Below are 17,652 nucleotides of genomic sequence, written 5' to 3'. Positions count from 1 at the left end.
AGGTGGAAAAAGGTGGGAAATCAACTTTGGTGGGAAGGGGGAGCAGGAGAGCTGGGCAGACCCTGGAGGGAGGGTGAAGGAGAGGGGCTGCCCTAGACTGGGGGCAGGGCTCCAAGTCCACACTTGGCTGTTCCTCCCACCCATCCTCCACCCACCCGGTTTAGCACCGGGCGCACAGCCATGAGCGCAGATCCCCAGGACGCGCGTGTGCGCAGAGGTCTGTGTTCATGTGCTGGGAGTGGGCGGTGGGTTCGTGGGTGTACCTGGAGTCTTTCTGCGTGCTGCCCTGCGGGGGGCCTTGTTGCCTGCCTGCCAGCGGCCCAGCGTGAGCTGAGTCCGCCCGTGCACCCGTGGGACGAGGCTCCCCGGGGAGTGGTGGCCCTCCTGACCGGTCTTGGCTTGGCTCCGCTCCCTTTAGCCTCTCTGCTTCTGTCTCCCGGTGTCTCCTTGCACCCCCACCTGCAAGGGTTTCCAGTTTCCTCCATCAGTTTCTCCGACCTGACCTCAGGGCTCTGCGTGCCCTTTCCAGTCGCTCTGCCTTATCTGGCAGCGGGAGGCCGGGGGAACGGGATTAATTTGAGGGGGTGGGCCCCGGAGGAGGGAGGACTGCGAAAGTGGGGGGAGGACAGGAGGCTCCGGGACATAGCGTCGAGGTGCTGGGGGCGTGGGGCGATAACTAAGCCAGCAGTCACCCCCTCCGCCAAAACCCAAAGCACCTCCCACCCTTAGTCCCGCTGCCCAGCCGGGACAAGGGGCGGAGTCTCGTCGGCCCGACTTGAGGCCACCCAGCGGCGCCCGCCCCGGGGCCCGCACCGCCCCCTGGCACCTGCTCTCCACCCACCCGCCCCCAGGCCTCCCCGAGTCCACTCCAGATCCGGGCCGGGTTTCCACCGCCTCGCTAGGGTCTCCGCCCCTCGGAGCCGCCGCCCCGGACCCCGCAGAGCTTCGCTGCGGGACGCGCCCGCAGCACCCGAACCCCGAACATCCCGGCGCGCGCCCGCGTGCGGGACCGAGCCGCAGCGCAGACCCCACATCCGCGTTCCAACTCCGAGTTGGGACTGCTCCGGTCCCCGCGCGTCACCCGAACTCGACCCTCGGGACTCCGAGGTGACCCCTCTCCCGGCACCGTTCGCTGTCCTCGTGGCCGGCCCCTCTCCGTGTCTCGGCATCCCGGCCCGGGCTCCGGCTCCGGCGAGGTAGGGGGCCACGGGCCTGGGAGCTGGGGGCTGGCGTGCTCCTCCTCCGCGGAATGGGGGCAACAGAAGGCCACCGCCCCCCAGGGGAAGACAGCCGCTGCGCCCCCTACAGCCCTACCCTCCCGGTCCGGTGACCTAGATAACTGGGACCGGGACTTTGCCTAGATGTTCAGAGGCACTTTCCTATCCGTCATCCCTCCCCCATCCCGTCGCCATTGCTCTCCCACCTGTCCCCAGAGCCTGGCGCCCACGGGACCCCTGCCAAGTAGACAGCTTCCTTCCGAAGCTCTCTCCCGCCTGCCCCCCTCACTCCCCACTTCTCGAAAGGGACAGAGGAAAGACTGGGGAAGACCCTCCATTACAGCCCCCTAATCCATGGCTGTGGCCCTGGGGCATCCCCCACCGCTCCTTGGTCTGTCTTCCTCATCCTCTGCCTCTGCCCCATTTCATCTTGTCTCCCCTGCTTCTGTTCCCAAGGTCTCTATTCTCTTCCAGACTCTTTTTCTGGCTTTCTCCTCCGCTTGACCCCTTCCCTCATTGCACACCGTGGGGAGAAGGGGGTGTGTCGCCGCTTTCTATTTATGGTCTCCCTGGAGAGGGGGTGCAGTGCTAGGACTTTTTTGGCATCTGCTGGGCCCTGAGTCACGAGGTGTCATGTCTGTGTCTGCTATCCGTGCCTCCTCCCACTCCCCTCTCCCATCCTCTCCTGCCCTGCACCTCCCTGTCCGCCTTTGTCTCCTTCCTGCCTCCCTTCCTGTCCTTTTCGCTCTCTTCTTTGGGCGCTTTGTGTAGCTGCCGTCTCTTTGTCTCCGCCTGTCTGCTCTCTGCTCCCTCTGCTCCCTCTCCTCCCTCTTCCAGCTCCGTGAAGCTGTCGACCTCAAGGGCATCAATATTTCAGGTGTGTGGGGTGCGGTGGAGATGGGGTGGGGGCCTCCCAGCATGCCCAGCGAGGACTATAATCATCCCCTCCCAGAGTGATCATTCATATTTATAAGATGGAAAGAATGGATCCAAGGATGCAGGGATATGGAGGGCAGGGGAAACGCTGCCCCTCTTCCTGGAGCTCGGTCCAGAAGACGCCTGAACTACATCTCCCACAGTGCCCTGCAGGCACAGGGCTGCCTCTGCCTAGACACCTTAAGGGAATGATAGTTCAAGGAGCCAGGTTGGAGGGCACTGTTCTGAGGCATGGGAAGGGATCAGAGTGTGGAGCCAGGGTTGCGGGGCCAGCCTGGACCCCCTGGCCTGCTTTGTTCCCAGCACCCACCTCCCCAATAGTTTAAGGAACTTGGAACATTTGTGTCCACCCCCCCCCCCCCCCAAAAAAAAAGGGAATAGGTATAGAGGAGTGCCCGGGAAGAAAATGAGAGAGATGAATTTGCAAGCTCTTCCTTCTTTCCTGTGCCCCCCTTACAAACAACCTTATCCAAGACATAGGTAGACGCACCCTTTGGAAAGAGTCTCTCCCATCTTGAAAGCAAAGGAGGGTAACGGAGACCTAATGTCTTGAATTAGTTGGATGTGTCCCTGTCTATAGGTTGCTCACATTCTGTCCCTTTTGGGGGCAGTGGGGAGTTGCTGAGCTCAGCACAGAACTACCAGCTAGTATTATTCGGGGACCTGTGAACAGCTGGTGAGGTTGCCTGGAAATGTAGACGGAAGCCACAAGCTAACTTGCTCATTTCTGAGACCCATCATTCCCAGAGCCTGCCACAAGGAATCTGATGCCTGAGCCGGGCCCAGACTTGTTGTTGGCATGGAAGGGCTGACAGTGGGGGGAGGGCACTGGGGTTTCCTCCCAGGATCCCATCTCTGGTTCTTAGCTTTTAGTACTTGGGACCTTTGATTCCTGCCAAGGAAGGACCCAGTAATTCCTATCCATGCTCTTCAGGCTGGGTTTGGAGATCCAGATACACCAAAAAGAGGTCTCCCCCACTGGACTGGGAGCCAGGAAAACTTAGCCTTTAGCCTGGCTCTATCCAAGTCACCTTAGGTCAGATCTTAGCCTCCTTGGGTGTCTCTTTCCTCATCGTGAAAGAAGTGGGTTGAACCTAATGGTCTCTGGTGGCTCTACCAGGAGCTCTAAGACCCTCTGAGTCTGTGCTTCCCCTGCTTTCTGATGATACTGGTCTGATGCTGTCACCTCATCCAGGTAAGGATTACCTGGGAGGGCCTTAGACATCAGCATCAGGCTGAAAAGAAAGAGGGAGATGCGGCTCTTGTCTTGAAGCTTTGTCTGTATAGCAAGCATGCTGTGTTTGTGTAAGCTATGTTTATGGCATAGGAGCCAAGACCATCCCTAAACTCCTTGGTGCCATTGTTTGTCCCCTCTCCCAAACCTAAGTCATGTTCTTGTTTGGAAAAAAAAAAATCCAACAAAATCAATATCATCGCCCACAAAGTAGCTGGTATATGTGTCCCCTGGGATGTTGGTTAATGAGGCTTAAGGTAGGTTATATGAAGGGACTATTATAACTGGCTGAACGAGAGGAAGGGGATTTAATTGGTTGATTTGGAGGAGAAAGGTCTGGAAATTAAGAGTCATTAGGACTTGGGGAGGGGGCTTTCTCTCGGCCCTGTCTCTGGCAGGGAAAGCCGAAAAGCTGGAGGCCAAATGGTGCCAGATTCAGAGGAGTTGACCCAAAAATGAGAATAGGAAGGACACAGAAAGTCTTAAGTAGGAGATAGGCTAAGAATTATAGGAAGAAATTAGAAAGAAGAACAGAGGGAGAGAGAAAATCAGAAGAGACTCTCTGGAGGGAAGGTAAATGGATGAGGGGCATAGGTGACCTTTGTGGGCATTTTGTTCGCAGGAGCTCCAACAGAGCCCTTCCCCCAAATGATCAGCTAGCCCTGGAGTGGAGCGAGGTCTCCCTACAGAGAAGGAGGGAGCAAACTCCAGCAGGAGGAAGGCAAAGGCAGGGTTTGTTCTTTTATTAGCCTGGGAGGAACGACTTGAAATTTTCTAATGGAGCTATCCATCTGTCCACTCCTCTGCCTTATGTTTGAATGTACGTGTCAGAGGGGGAAGTGGAGGGTACTGGAGTGGCAATAGGGGGAAGATCTGGAGTTTACACCCCCCCCCCCTTTGCCCTGGGATTGTGACTGGCAGTGGTAGGAAGGTGGGGGGGATTAAACCCTTTGTTTTTCCCAAAGACCCCTTTTGTAGGGGGAGTGGAGATGATGGTTTCTCATGTTCTTGCAGAGGTCTTGGAGAGGTGGGGAGACCCTTTCAATTTTCTACCCTTCCAAGGGCCTTCTGCCTCTTGTCTGAGTCCCTGGGGCAACCAGGGGTGAAGGGGATCTCGGGACGGTCTCTGAGGAGCTCATGGGGTTCCTGATTTATGACTGTTGAGGAATACCCTGGTAGGATTGGGAGCTCTGGGAGCTGGTCAGAGCTGGAGGCCCTGTATTCCCAGGGTCTGTGTGGAGAGCAGAAGAGAAGGTGTATTTGTGTAGGAAAGGGCTGTGGGGACTGGGTGTATGGGGGGCCACATGTGGACACGGGCTCTGCCCACAATGCTGGGTTGTCTCTTTTCCGCAGGGTAATGAAGCTGGAAGCCAGGTGTGGTGCAGCCAGCTCCGAGGTCCCTAAGCCTGAAAAGGAGGCCGAGCCAGATGCGGAACCACACTCCGACACCTGGCCACAGGAGGCTGCGGCCAAGTCCAGGTCCGGATGGGGGCTTGAGGCTGAGATTGAGACCCTGGGGGTTGAATCAGGGCCTGAGGCCAAGGCCAAGTCCTTGGGGGCCAACCCCAGGTCCGGATCGGGGCCTGAGGCTAAGGCTGAGCCGTGGGACTTCGTGGTGGCCACAGAACGAGAGTTTGAGGAGATGCTGGCCATCTCCTCGACTACCTTCTCAGCCGCTACCACAGCCGGCTCCGGGATCCCGACCGCACCGTGGTGCCGGCCAAGCTAACGGAGGAGTGGTGAGAGCCGGGGCCCAGGTGAAAAGAGGGTGAAGCTACGTTTGGGTGATTGGGATCTTAGGAAAGGGAGGAGCCGAGCCTCTCCCCCAGCTCTCAGAGCCTCTCCCCCGGCTCTCGTCCGGATGCTGAGGAGCCAGTCTGCTTTGGAACCAGAGTAGGGTCTGCGGATCCACGGGCCCAGCCAATGAGCGTAGGACGGAGGACGTGTAGTACTCGGAATAGCTGAGGAACCGGAGGGAGGGACTGGAGACAGCTTCGGTATTTGAAGATTCGTTTGAGGAGTTTCTGGGGGCAGGAGCATAAAAAGAAGAGAGCAAGCAAGAGAAGGTAGACTGGAGGTGAGAGCAAGAGTGGGGTCAGGGCCCCTGAGTGGACTGAACTCTCTCAGAAAGACCACCTGGACTCGGCGAGCCGTACCGGCTCCTAGAGGGGCCGGGGCGGAGCTAAGGAGAAGGGGGCGTGGCCGGGGCTAGGGGCGTAGCAAGCTCCTGGGGGTGGAGCCAAGGAAAGGGGGTGTGGCGATGCTCAGGGGCCGGGTACAAGCTTTGCTGGACCGTCTCAAGAGGTGGAAGAGACCCGGACGAATGGGCGTTCTGCCGGCTCTGGAATTCGAGACGCTAGTGCTGAGATCTCCCTGGGCAGGCCCGGGTCTGGCCTGGCGCCCGGGGTGGTGATGACGGAGTGCTCAGCGTGTGGGAAGAGGCGAGTCCTGTGAGCCGAGAGCCCCGGCAGGGGCGGAGGGCCCCCTAATGGCCTTGGTCCGCAGATCGCTCTGGAGTCGGTGCACGTGATCGACCCCAGGGAGGCCAAGCTGGTGGAGGGGCTGCGCGTGGCGCCCTGGGATTGCGGCAAGGGCGTCGCGGGGCTTCTGCTGGCCAAGCGACAGCATCCGGGGTTAAGGTGGCACAGCTCACCTGGGACGACCAGCTGGGCCCCCGGGAGCTGAAGAAATACCGCCTAATCACCAAGCAGGTGAGAAAGGCTCTGGAGCTCAGCTAGCCAGGCGTCCTCCCCACTAGCCCAGTCACCGGCTTGCTTTCTCCGCTGGCTTTGCCGAGTGGGGGCGCCCGTGAGCTCTGCCCCGGGACTCCCAGTCCTTACCCAGGCCTTTTTGCCCAGCGGCAGTCAAAAAGCTCCCGACTCCCAGCGGTCAAACCCTCAGTCCTTACTCCAGATGGCTGGGGGGAGCCCAGGCGTCCGGAGTTCCGTGACCCTGCCTCCCCTCTATTGATCCTGCCTCCCTTCAGGGACCCAAAGATCCTAATCTGAGCCTTTGTCCTTTCCCTCCGTCTCCCCTATCCTACCGACTGATCTGTTATCCTCCCTTCCCCTCCCCTTGGAGACCCAGGGCCCCACACTGACTCCGCCCCTCCTTGGGGATCCAGGCAAAGATTCCGAGGCCTGGCCCCTGGCCGGGGGCAGGCTTTCACCTACCCCACTCCACCTGGCCCGGCATGGTTGGTCCTTCCGAGGGGCCCTACTGGGATCCCGTGGGTGTGAATGTGGGAGTGAAGATGCCGAGAGGCGCTGGGCTCTCCAAACCTCCTCTGCCCACCCCGCGCTCACCCTTGCCCCCCGCAGGGCATTCTTTTGGTCGGATTCAACGCCTCAACGCTACTGGCTGGGCTGGGCGTGCGGCTGACGGCGCTGAGGGCCTCTGGCACCTTCTCGCGGCTGCCCACCGAGGCCGTGTCGGAGGCTGGTGGCGACGTGGCACGCCTCCTGCTGTCGCCCTCCGTGCAGCGCGACGTGCTTCCGGGCGGGACCATCATCCAGGACTGGCAGCCCTATCGACCGAGTGAGAGCAACCTGCACCTGCTGGCGGTCAAGGGCCTGGAGGGCGCGTGGACAGCCGCGCGTGCTCACGCTGTGCACGCGCCCCTTCCCCATCCCACAGGGTGGTGACGACACGTGGCGCTACCTCAACATCAACGCCTTCGGCAGCGACGGCTTGCAGGTGCAGAGCCAGCCTTTGTGGCACCTGCAGCGCCAGGCCCTGCGCGTCGCCGGCCTCATCGTCATGTGCCAGCTTTTCCTAGAGCTCCAGTTATGGTCACAGCTGGCTGACTTCTGCCAGGATGGCTTGGGGCTCGAGCCGGTCAAGGGTTATACAGAGCAGTACCTGCTGGAGGCCGACATCTAGGGCCTCTCCTATAGCAGTGGAGAGAAGACACCCTTTAGATCCGCGCTCCGGCGCTGATCTCCAAGAAAGCCCTGCCCTCCACGTTTGCGAGTTCCGCCTCCTCCCCCTGCGCTCCGCGGTCGGCTCCGAAGCCTAACTTTACTGGGAGCGCCCTCCCTAAACTCTTACCCTTACTTCTTGCCTCTAGCGCCCCCAAAAGCTGCTGCCCACGCCTTGATCCGAACTGCCGGGTTTGGGGGAGGCGCTTGCGCTGCTGTTGTTCACCCTTTCCCCCTTACCGGCCAAAGAATGGGTTCCTTCCCCGGCTTCAGAGCCTTTCCTTGTCCGTCACCCTGGCCTGACTGAACTCTGCGCTTCCTGGCTTCTCCCTTCTGCCCCCTCGCGGGTGGAAGCCGGCAGAAGGATGTGCTACCCTCAGCGGCCCAAGACCTATTACTTTTCTTCTACCCTTTCCCAAGCTCTCAGAGCTTGCCCCGCACTCCCCTCCTTGCCTCGCTCTCAGCCTCCTGTGCGGGCTTCTTCCTCAGCGTCCTCTCCCTCCTTCTCTCTCTGCCCCATCCTCCTCCTCCCTGGGCCTCCCAGACGCTTAGCTCCTCATGCCCCATTTACTCCTCCATTCCTCTTCCCCCATGACCTTTTCATCACCCGCCCTGTGTGCAATACGGAGAGAGAGAGCCTGTCAATGAACTAGAATTATAATGCCCTGTTGACCCTCTGGGGACGCATCTTTCCAAGCCTGCTCCCTCTGACGGGTTTCCTCCAACTTTGCACCATGTTGCTATTTCAGACGCCCCCTTCCCATGCCCCCAACCAGCGGCCTGAACCAGGCCATGGACCAGCGTTGTTGAGCTGGAGAGTCTGGTGTGGGGAGGGCAGATCCCTCAGCCCAGTATGGGGCTGTCTTCTGGTTCTAACCAGGCTGCGTTCTAGCACCACTGGAACCCCCCCCCCCAGATATTTCTGGACATCCCTCCCTTTCTTCTGATTTCTTGATGCTTTATGGACTTTGGCAGTTTCCTATTTGAATGCAAGTAGTAACAGCTGCAATTGCACAGCGCTGTCTTCCTGCACTGGATCCTCACGTCTACCACAGAGGGAGGAAACAGAGGCTCTCAAAGATCAAAGTGACTTCGAAGTCATTCAGAGTAGCTGGGAGCCTGGCAGGGACTAGAACTCAGGCGTCCCAAGCCCTGAGCACGCCTCAGAACCGCACTCTGTGTGACCGTGAGTGCTTGAACTTCTTGTTGAACGATGGACAGTTGGTGGGGATCTGTTGACAGCAAGCACAGGGGGCGCTGGGGTTGGAATCAAAGACGTGGGCAGAGGAGGGCGCCTGGACGTGGAAGAAGGTGGGCAAAGAGGACAGCTGCTGCCTCATCACTCCCCCCAGTTCTGGTTCTGCTGCCTTGCTTGGCTGCCTTCTGCCATGCTGCCACCCTCCCTGTCACTTCAACCGTGGCTGTATTGCAATAAAACGGACCCTTAGCCCACCCTCTGTGTCTGTTTCACTTCTCAGTGGGGGAGGGATGAGACGCATTATCCTCCCCCCACCCCCCCTTCCCCAGCAGCCTGTATTAGAGAGGATCTCTAAGCCCTGTGGCAATGGGGCTAATGACTTCCTGGAGCTGGAGAGGGCTGCCGGCCGCTGCGCGCCCCCACCCCCACCCCAGCTAAGCGGCAGAAAGAAGCGGTTGCTCAGGAGCGAGGAGGGCAGCTGCGCGGCGCCCTGACAAGCCCGGGTCTCTCTTTCCCCTGGACCTGGGAGTCCGCTGCTATCCAAATCCTGTGGGCTTCTCTCCCAAGTTCCCCTTGGCATCCAGGACCGGCCTCCCTCGGCCCCACAATCCAGGCGTCTAACTCCCCGCTCTCGGCTCTTTTGGCCAGAGCGCTCGCTTTCCGGATTCCTGGGTGGGCACCGCGCGGAAGGGGGAGGAGGTGGTTGGGAGCTTGGGCACCGCCCCCCGGGAGCCGAGCTCCCGAGCGCCGGAGACTGCGATTCCGAAAAGTAACACGCGGGGGCGCCAGGACGCGCGGACGCAGGCGAGGCAGCGCAAGGTGGTTTCCGTCCGTGTGAGTGTGTCCATGGGCGTCTTTGTGTGTCTGCGTTTCTGTACATGTGTGTACGAGTCACAGGGTGTCCGGGTGGGATGTATTCGGAACAACGTGCCTGGTGTACCCCAGAATCAGGTACTCCAAGTGGCTTTTTGATGAGGAGGATGCTTGATATGTTACTATGTATGTGTGGATGGGGAGGTAGGCAACTGTGTATCGTCGTGTGTGCAAGGCGTCGCCTGTGAGTCCCTGAAACCGCATCTTGGATTTTTGAAGTCACATTCCCTCAGGGTTTTTACCCCCTCTCACCATCCCATGTAAAAGGAAGGAGGGCTCTCAATGCAAATCTCCATTACTCTGGTCACATCTTAAGCATGTGTCCGAGTGACACTGCCAAGCTAGGTGTGATACTGTGTTTGTGTAAGTGGGTGTGTCTCAGAATATCAGTGTAACTCTGAATAACAGTATGTTTGTATGTGACAGGTGGATGTTGGAGGAGGCTGGGTCAGAATTATGAAAGTACACAATTTGTTTTCTCTGGTTAATTTGTGAATATCACCTTCATGGCGTGTGTGTTTTCCCTTCTCAGTCTCTCCAGAAGCTGTCTCTCTTTGTGTCTCCCCTCATCTCTGTCTCTTTTTCTCTCTATCTCATTCTCTTGGTGACTCATCTCTGCGGCTTTGCCCTCCTCCGGCTTGCTGGGTCTCCCATCCCCCACTCAGGAGTGGGTGGGGGTATGAGAGAATGGGACCCTGGAACTGAAAACCAGGGTGAACACCCCCTTCCTATTACTCGTCATTGCCAGATCCACCAGTGGCCCCCAGCCCCCTCTCAGTCCCCTCCCCAGGACTCCCCACTCTCTTGAACTGGGCTGAGCAGGGGATAGGGCAATGATGCTTTTCAATGGGGCCATTTTCAGGAGGAGCTTCAGCACCTTCTTTCAATTCAAAGTGGAGACCCCTGCCCCTCTCATAAAGTGCCCCCCTCCCTGCCTGTCCCCCCATCGCTGACGCAATGAAAGGCTGCAGAGGTGAGTCACCGGTTGGGGGGAAGGGAGAGATGGGGGGACGGTGAGCTGCGGGGTCCCCAAGCCCCTGCCCTCTTTTTTCTCTTCTAAACCTTCTCAGGGAAAAGACACAGTGCTCTGTCCACACCCCTCCCCTGGCTTTTCAAATCTTCAGTTTGGATCACTACTCCATTGGACCCCCTCTTCTCCTGCTGCCCTCTTGGAGAGTATGAGAGATTCAGAAACAAAGACAGAGAGAAGGAGTTATACAAATAACTCAGAGCAAACACCAGGCAACCCCTCTCTCCAGGTCCCCATCTCAGCATTGCCTTTTCCAGCTCTGTCTCTCCATTCTCTATCTTTCCTGCCATCTCCCTCCTCTACCTATTCCAGGCAACCGTCCCCAGCCCAAGCCCCTAGAGGCAGCAGAGTATGAAGGGCATAGCACATCTCTGAGAGGTGGGGTGTGTGTGAACAAGCAGACCCAAGTAGGGAATTGAGATGAAGAAAGGCAGAAAGAGACCCAGAGAATCAGAGTCCATGCAGACATGATCTAGATTGTGGAATCACCAAGCCTATTGCCACGGGTGCCCTGGCTTCCACTTTGCTGCCCCCCTCCCCCACCCCATGCTGACTGAGATTCTTAGGATGTCAGTGTCTGAGAACCCCCCCTGGGCTTCTGGGCTGAGTGGAGGAAGGAAGGGGTGAAGAGTTGGGGAAGAATGGAAGAATAGAGGAGCACTCTGAAAACAAGGGGACAAGGACCCGAACTTGGGGGCTGCAGATGAGTGGCTTTACTGCACAGAAATCTAGAGATGGTGAATATGGGGGAGGGGTAGGCAAGATCAAAGACACAGAGACATCCACATAACTTCTAAGGATTCAGAGAAATGCACAAAGATGCATGTGTACACACACACACACACACACACACACACACACACACACACACTATTGACACACCAACCAGGCTCACTTTTCAGACACCAGCAGATGCCCAGACTGGATGCACTCAAAGTCTCCCAATCACACAGGTATACAGACACTGAGAAGGATCGAAACCCACACGCACTCATACAATGACATCTGGAAACAGGCAAAAACATGGCCACACATATTGCAAGAGAAGACTTCATATTTAAAGTGGATCACTGTCATGTCCATCCACTCTATCTGATTAAATACACACTTGGTCTTCCAACTCCCTTTCTCCCCCCATATGTTTCATTAAACACTGCACACACACAAACACACACGCACACACATGTACATGCACACATAAGTGCGTGTGTGCGTACACAAGCCCACAGGAACGCAAAACGTTTCTCTAGGTGCCTTTCTCCCCTCATCTCACACTTAGTTGTTAGCCCCATCAGCCTCTCAGTCTGCCCCCCTTGGCTCCTTCCCTCCCCTCTTCCTTCTCTCTTGGATAGCTTCCCCTCCCCCCTCCAGATGTCTGAGCCATCTCTCTGATTCATCCTCCTCGGGAAGGTAACGTGACCCCCTCCCCATTCCACTGCTCACAGTAACCAGGCTGGGAAGATAAAGGAAAGAAGAAGAGGAGGAGAAAGGAGGGGAGACCCCAGGTTAGGGAGTGGTCCCAGACAGTTGTGTGTGTTGGGGGTGGTGGCGAGGCACAGCGTTGGGGTCTGTTGCCCCTCCTCTCTCTGCTTTCTTTGGTATCTCCACAGTCACCTTGGTTCTCAGTGCTGTGTTGGTTTTTTTTTTTTTTTCTCCTTTAGCCTGTTCCTTCTACCTGTTCCAGATTCCTTCCTTCCTCCCTCCCTCTCCTGCTCCCATCTCTTCTCTCTTTCCTCTCTCTACTCCTCCCCACCTCTTTCCCTGCAGAGCTGATGGGCTTTCTTCTGGGAAAGTCGAGCCACTGATGGAACCGAGAAGCCACTGCTGGCTATAGAGGAAAGCACGTGAGTGAGTGTGTGTGTGTGTGTGTGTGTGTGTGTGTGAGAAAGAGAGAGAGAGAGAGAGAAGGAGGGTCAGTGCTAGGAAGAGATGAGGAGGGGGTTGAGGACTGGCTCTGAAAGAGTCTCTGAGCCCCTAACAGACAGCCCTAATCTCGGTTTCCAGAGTCTTAGGGTGCGGGTGCCTTGCATGTGCCCACAGGCACCCCTGTGTCCGCAGTTCTTGTGTGTCTGGCATGTGTCATTGTCACTCCCCCCTTTCCCTGCCCACGCCCCCGCACAGCTCTCTGCCTGCACCGCAGCCCCCTCCAGCCTCCCTCCTCCCCTTCATTCCTGCAGTGGCTGCTCCCCTTGCCTTCCTCCCTTCTCCCCTGCCCCCTCCCCATTTCCGTCCTCCCCCCACCCCCGCCCACGGGCTGGTCTCCCTTCACTGGACCCGGCTCACTGATGGATTCTCTTTGCGCAATCTGTGCGTCATCGCCCCCCCCACCTCTAGCTGTCCAAGCCCCCAACCCCAACGCCTCTGGCAGGAGATAGAGACGAGGGGTCTGGTGATAGAGAGGGGATATCTCTGACGTTGCACACCCACCCCCACCCCTCTGCAACGCGTTCAAACCTTCCCTTTAAGCAGTGGAGAGAGCTGGAGTTGAGTCACCCCCCCAACCTGCGCAACCCCCTCCCCACCTGGTCTGCTCTCGCCCTCCAAACGTCCTTTGGGGGGAAGCAGAGGGAGGGAAAGGAGCAGGAGGAGGGTGGGGGAGAGGTGGGCTGACAAGGGGCAAGCCGGGCCGCCAACATACGCTACAGAGTGAGCTGGACAGAAGGACAGACACACCTTTTTCTCCAAACACGCACCGATTGTGAACAGACACGACATAGAGCACACACATCCTCAGTCTTTCCCCTTTCTTCCGACTCGGACCCTTTCCAACGGGATTACCAAAACCGCAAGATCCACCCATCTGCCCCGGCCCAGGGCCGGCACCCCGCACCGCAGATCCGCGAACAGCGCCCGCAGGCGCGCAGATCCGTCCCTCCTCTCTCGGGTTCACGCCGTCCTTGGGTGTGTTCCCCGTGGACCCGGAGTGCGGTCGGGGGATGGGGAGGCCAGCCCCTTCCTCGGCTTTGGAATCCTTAACCTCCCCCTCCCCAGTATGGATCTCCTACTGATGGGACTCTGGGAGTGCCCCCATCCTATTCGGCTCAGCGACGCGGGCTCCCTCAGCTGCAAGTTGCTCTGTAACCCACCCTCCCAGCTAGCAGCGTCTCTGCATCCACCCTTCCATTCATTCTCCCATTCATTCATTCATCCTTTTCTCCTCGTCCCTCCTTCATTCATTCTTAGCCCCCTGCCCCGCCCGCTAGGGCGATTTCATTCATTCATTCATTCATTCATTTCCCCGGTGCTCCGCTAGCGCACGCCCCTCCAGCCGAGGCTCCCGGCGCGCAGGCGCGGACCGAGAGAAGAGCACCTTCTCCAATCACTGGGCTGCCCCCCACCTCGAGGCGCCCGCCCGCTTCCCCATGAATGAACATTGACGTCAATGGGGCGGGGCGAGCCCACGTGACCCTGCGCTCTCCCCTTTATAAGGCGGCAGCGGCGCGGGCGCTGTCCAGCGTGCTGAAGCCGGAGCGAGCGAGTCTCCCAGAGCCGCGCGGACCCAGCTGAGCCCAACCCACTGGACGCCAGAACTCGACCGTCGCTCCTATCCCAGCCACTGCTCGGAGCCGAGGCGGACGCGTCCCGATCTTCCCCTGTCCCCACCCCGCCCCGACCCTCCTCTCCACCTCCCGCATCGTGACACCAGCTGGTAAATACTCCGCTGTCCATCCCTCAAACCCTCGGCAGCCGTGGGCGTGAGGGAGGGTTCTCTCCTCCTCCCGGATGGGGGTGTTAAAAACACAGCGGGGAGCCCCCGGTAAGGGTCCCTGGTAAATGGGGGAGTCGCCGCTTTTCTCTTGCTGCTGAAGTCGCCCACGCACCATCCGGGGAGTCCTGTGGGGAGGGAGCAGAGATTTTTTCCCCCTTATCCTAGCTGCTTAGTACGTGGGCGCTGGCAGTGAGATGGCTTAGGCGAGGGGGCGAGGAGGCACTGGGGGGAGCGAGGGTTGCGGGCGTTTTTCCATTTACACGACTCCAGAGATCGGCACAACATCTTTCTCCTTTGCTCCTAAACGTCCCTCTTCTGGGTAAGGTTAGGGGGATGAGGGAAGCCCTGGATTTCCTGATTAAAGGTGGGGGAAGGGGATACAGAATCAGAGAGCGGAAAATTCTTACAGAAACCCTCTCTTTCTTTGGTCCCTTCTATTTTTCACAGTCTCCGGCAGTCCTTTGGTCATGAAATCGCTCAGGTTGCCGGCTTCCACCCTCTTCTGCTTCCTTCTACTGATCAAGGGGTTGGGAGCAGCGCCCCCGGGGCACCCTGAGGCGCAGCCACCTCCCCTCAGCTCTGAACATAAAGAGCCGGTAGCTGGGGACGCAGTGCCCGGGCCGAAGGATGTTAGCGCCCCAGAGGTCCGAGCCGCTCGAGATTCTGAGCCTCAGGACGAGGGAGAGCTTTTCCAGGGCGTGGATCCCCGGGCGCTGGCCGCGGTGCTGCTGCAGGCACTTGACCGCCCGGGCTCGCCTCCGGCACCCGGCGGCTCCCAGCAGGGGCCAAAGGAAGAAGCCGCAGAAGCTCTGCTGACCGAGACCGTGCGCAGCCAGACCCACAGCCTCCCGGCGCCAGAGACCCAGGCACCTGCGGCTCCGCCTCGCCCTCAGACTCAGGAGAATGGTCCCGAGGCTGGCGACCCCTCCGAAGAGCTCGAGGCGCTAGCTTCCCTGCTCCAGGAACTGAGAGATTTCAGTCCGAGCAACGCCAAGCGCCAGCAAGAGACAGCGGCAGCAGAGACGGAAACTCGCACGCACACGCTGACCCGCGTCAACCTGGAGAGCCCCGGGCCGGAGCGCGTGTGGCGCGCTTCCTGGGGAGAGTTCCAGGCGCGCGTCCCGGAGCGCGCGCCCCTGCCACCCCCTGCTCCCCCGCAATTCCAGGCGCGTATGCCCAAGAGTGGGCCCCTTCCTGAAGCCCACCAGTTCGGGGAAGGAGTGTCCTCCCCCAAAACACATCTAGGTGAGGCATTGGCACCCCTATCCAAGGCGTACCAAAGCCTGGGAGCCCCTTTCCCCAAGGCGCGCCGTCCGGAGAGCTCACTCCTTGGCGGCTCTGAGGCGGGGGAGCGCCTTCTACAGCAAGGGCTGGCGCAGGTAGAGGCCGGGCGGCGGCAGGCAGAGGCCACACGGCAGGCCGCGGCGCAGGAAGAGCGGCTGGCAGACCTCGCCTCCGACCTGCTGCTCCAGTATTTGCTGCAGGGCGGGGCCCGGCAGCGCGGCCTTGGGGGTCGGGGGCTGCAGGAGAAGGAGGAGGAGCGAGAGAGCGAGAGGGAGGATGCGGAGGCGGAGCAGGAGAGACGCGGCGGGGCGGAGAGGGTGGGGGAAGAGGATGAGGAGGCGGCGGAGGCGGAGGCAGAGGCGGAGGAGGCGGAGAGGGCGCGGCAGAACGCGCTGCTGTTCGCAGAGGAGGAGGACGGGGAAGCCGGAGCCGAGGACAAGCGCTCCCAGGAAGAGATGCCCGGCCACCGTCGGAAGGAGGCTGAGGGGGCAGAGGAGGGCGGGGAGGAGGAGGACGACGACGAAGAGATGGACCCTCAGACGATCGACAGCCTCATTGAGCTGTCCACCAAACTCCACCTGCCAGCGGACGACGTGGTCAGCATCATCGAGGAGGTGGAAGAGAAGCGGAAGCGGAAGAAGAACGCCCCTCCCGAGCCCGTGCCGCACCCCCGGGCCGCCCCCGCCCCCACCCACGTCCGTTCCCCGCAGCCCCCGCCCCCCGCCCCCGCCCCTGCCCGAGAGGAGCTGCCCGACTGGAACGAGGTGCTCCCGCCCTGGGATCGCGAGGAGGACGAGTTGTTTCCCCCCGGGCCCTACCACCCTTTTCCCAACTACATCCGGCCGCGGACACTGCAGCCCTCCGCTGCCTCGCGCCGCCGCCACTACCACCACGCCCTGCCGCCTTCGCACCACTATCCTGGCCGGGAGGCCCAGGCGCGGCGCGCGCAGGAGGAGGCGGAGGCGGAGGAGCGCCGGATGCAGGAGCAGGAGGAGCTGGAGAATTACATCGAGCACGTGCTGCTCCGGCGCCCGTGACCTGCTCTGGTCCCGCCCCCGCGCGCCGCAGCCGCGCGCGCTGCCACCCCCCTCCGTGTTGCTCCTCTCCCTTCTCGGCGTTTGCATGCACCCCAGCCCCGCCCCTGGCCGCCTCCCGGCCCCGCCCCCGCCCTCGGGTCGCCCCGCCCCCGGGCTGCGCCGGGACCCATCAGACCGCTTCCCCGGATTCGAAGCCCGAACTCCCCAAACTCACTCAAGGAGGCCCCCGGGGCCACCCCAGGCGGGCGGGTGGGTGGTTTGTGCGAATCTCCTCCCCTCACGGGCCTCTGTCCCCATCTCGTCCCTCTCGGGACGTCCCCGTCCAAAACCGGAAAAAGCTGTTCCAGTTAATTGTGTGAAGAAGTGTCTGTCTCCTGCCCTTTGGGCCTCCTAGGAGCCTCTCCACCCTCTCCAGATCGCTATGAATTTACCTATTCTTTCCCTTCTCTGTTGTAAATACCCCTCACGGAGGAAATAGTTTTGCTAAGAAATAAAAGTGACTATTTTATTAGGACTTTGTTCTCCGTTATTCACCCGTCCCCTTGGGCCTCCGTGGTCCTTCCCAAGGGGCGGTGAGGGAAGCGCCAGCCACAACACCCATCTCCTCCTGTTCAAAAGCCAGGGTGGTGGAACCGCTTTCAGCCGTATTTCAGAGTAGAATATGGCCTATATCTACGAAGAAAGCCCAAATTCCACTTCCAGCCTGGGTGGTGGTGGTGGTGGTGGTGGTTAAAGTCATTGGTCCCCAGGGTGGGGCAGCTCCAGGCCACTTAGAAGGGTCTTCTATCCGTGATCCTCCGGCAACCTAGGCAGTACTGGTGGCTCCTCACAGCCCCTGTTCCAACCTCACCCACTCGCCTCCCTTACCTGCCCCCTAAATTCCTTGGCCCTGTGTACTTCAAAATGAACAGGGAGGAGGGGCTTCCACCTACAGAAACACCCTGCTTTTAGCCACTTCTCAACCCTTTGGTAAGCATACAGGGTTGGCCATACCCCTGATTCTTCTCTCCAAATAAAACTAAACCAGCTGAATGAAATCCTCCACAAAGAAACCTCCCAGGGGTGAAACCGTGTCCATGGAGTTCCTCCTCCCTGGCCAAAGGCGGCTCGGGAGCTGGAGGTACCATGTTAGGAGAGGTATTGAGCTCACAAATCCGTTTGGAATCGGGGTGCCAGGTAACGTACAGGACACTCAAATTTTCACTTTGGATAAA

The 17,652-nt window shown here is 59.5% G+C and overlaps 2 protein-coding genes and 1 pseudogene across 3 annotated transcripts; all 3 read left to right on the top strand.

The window, feature by feature from the left end:
- Positions 1-4,744: 4,744 nt before the first annotated feature.
- NAT16 (N-acetyltransferase 16 (putative)) lies at positions 4,745-7,553 on the top strand. The gene is given in 7 exon segments (XM_087867898.1): positions 4,745-5,039; positions 5,042-5,110; positions 5,113-5,126; positions 5,893-6,019; positions 6,022-6,098; positions 6,708-6,964; positions 6,966-7,553. Coding segments are annotated over 7 exon segments (1,143 nt in total). The 3' UTR covers positions 7,270-7,553.
- A 1,242-nt stretch (positions 7,554-8,795) lies between these two features.
- LOC148110474 (uncharacterized) lies at positions 8,796-14,061 on the top strand (annotated as a pseudogene).
- Positions 13,879-16,952, top strand: VGF (VGF nerve growth factor inducible). 2 transcript variants are annotated; one of them, XM_045773845.2, is made up of 2 exons: positions 13,879-14,057; positions 14,565-16,952. In XM_045773845.2, exon 2 carries the CDS (start codon positions 14,585-14,587, stop codon positions 16,436-16,438), a length of 1,854 nt encoding a protein of 617 aa, XP_045629801.2. In that variant the 5' UTR covers positions 13,879-14,057; positions 14,565-14,584; the 3' UTR covers positions 16,439-16,952. The 2 variants fall into 2 exon arrangements, with proteins under 2 accessions (XP_045629801.2, XP_045629802.2); XM_045773846.2 differs by lacking the exon at positions 13,879-14,057 and adding an exon at positions 14,391-14,436.
- The last annotated feature ends 700 nt before the right edge of the window (positions 16,953-17,652 follow it).

This window comes from Ursus americanus, chromosome 2 (assembly GCF_024610735.1).
Source record: "Ursus americanus isolate L20-20 chromosome 2, mUrsAme1.1.p, whole genome shotgun sequence".
NCBI lineage: Eukaryota > Metazoa > Chordata > Mammalia > Carnivora > Ursidae > Ursus > Ursus americanus.
This window is presented reverse-complemented; position numbering and strand designations above follow the sequence as displayed.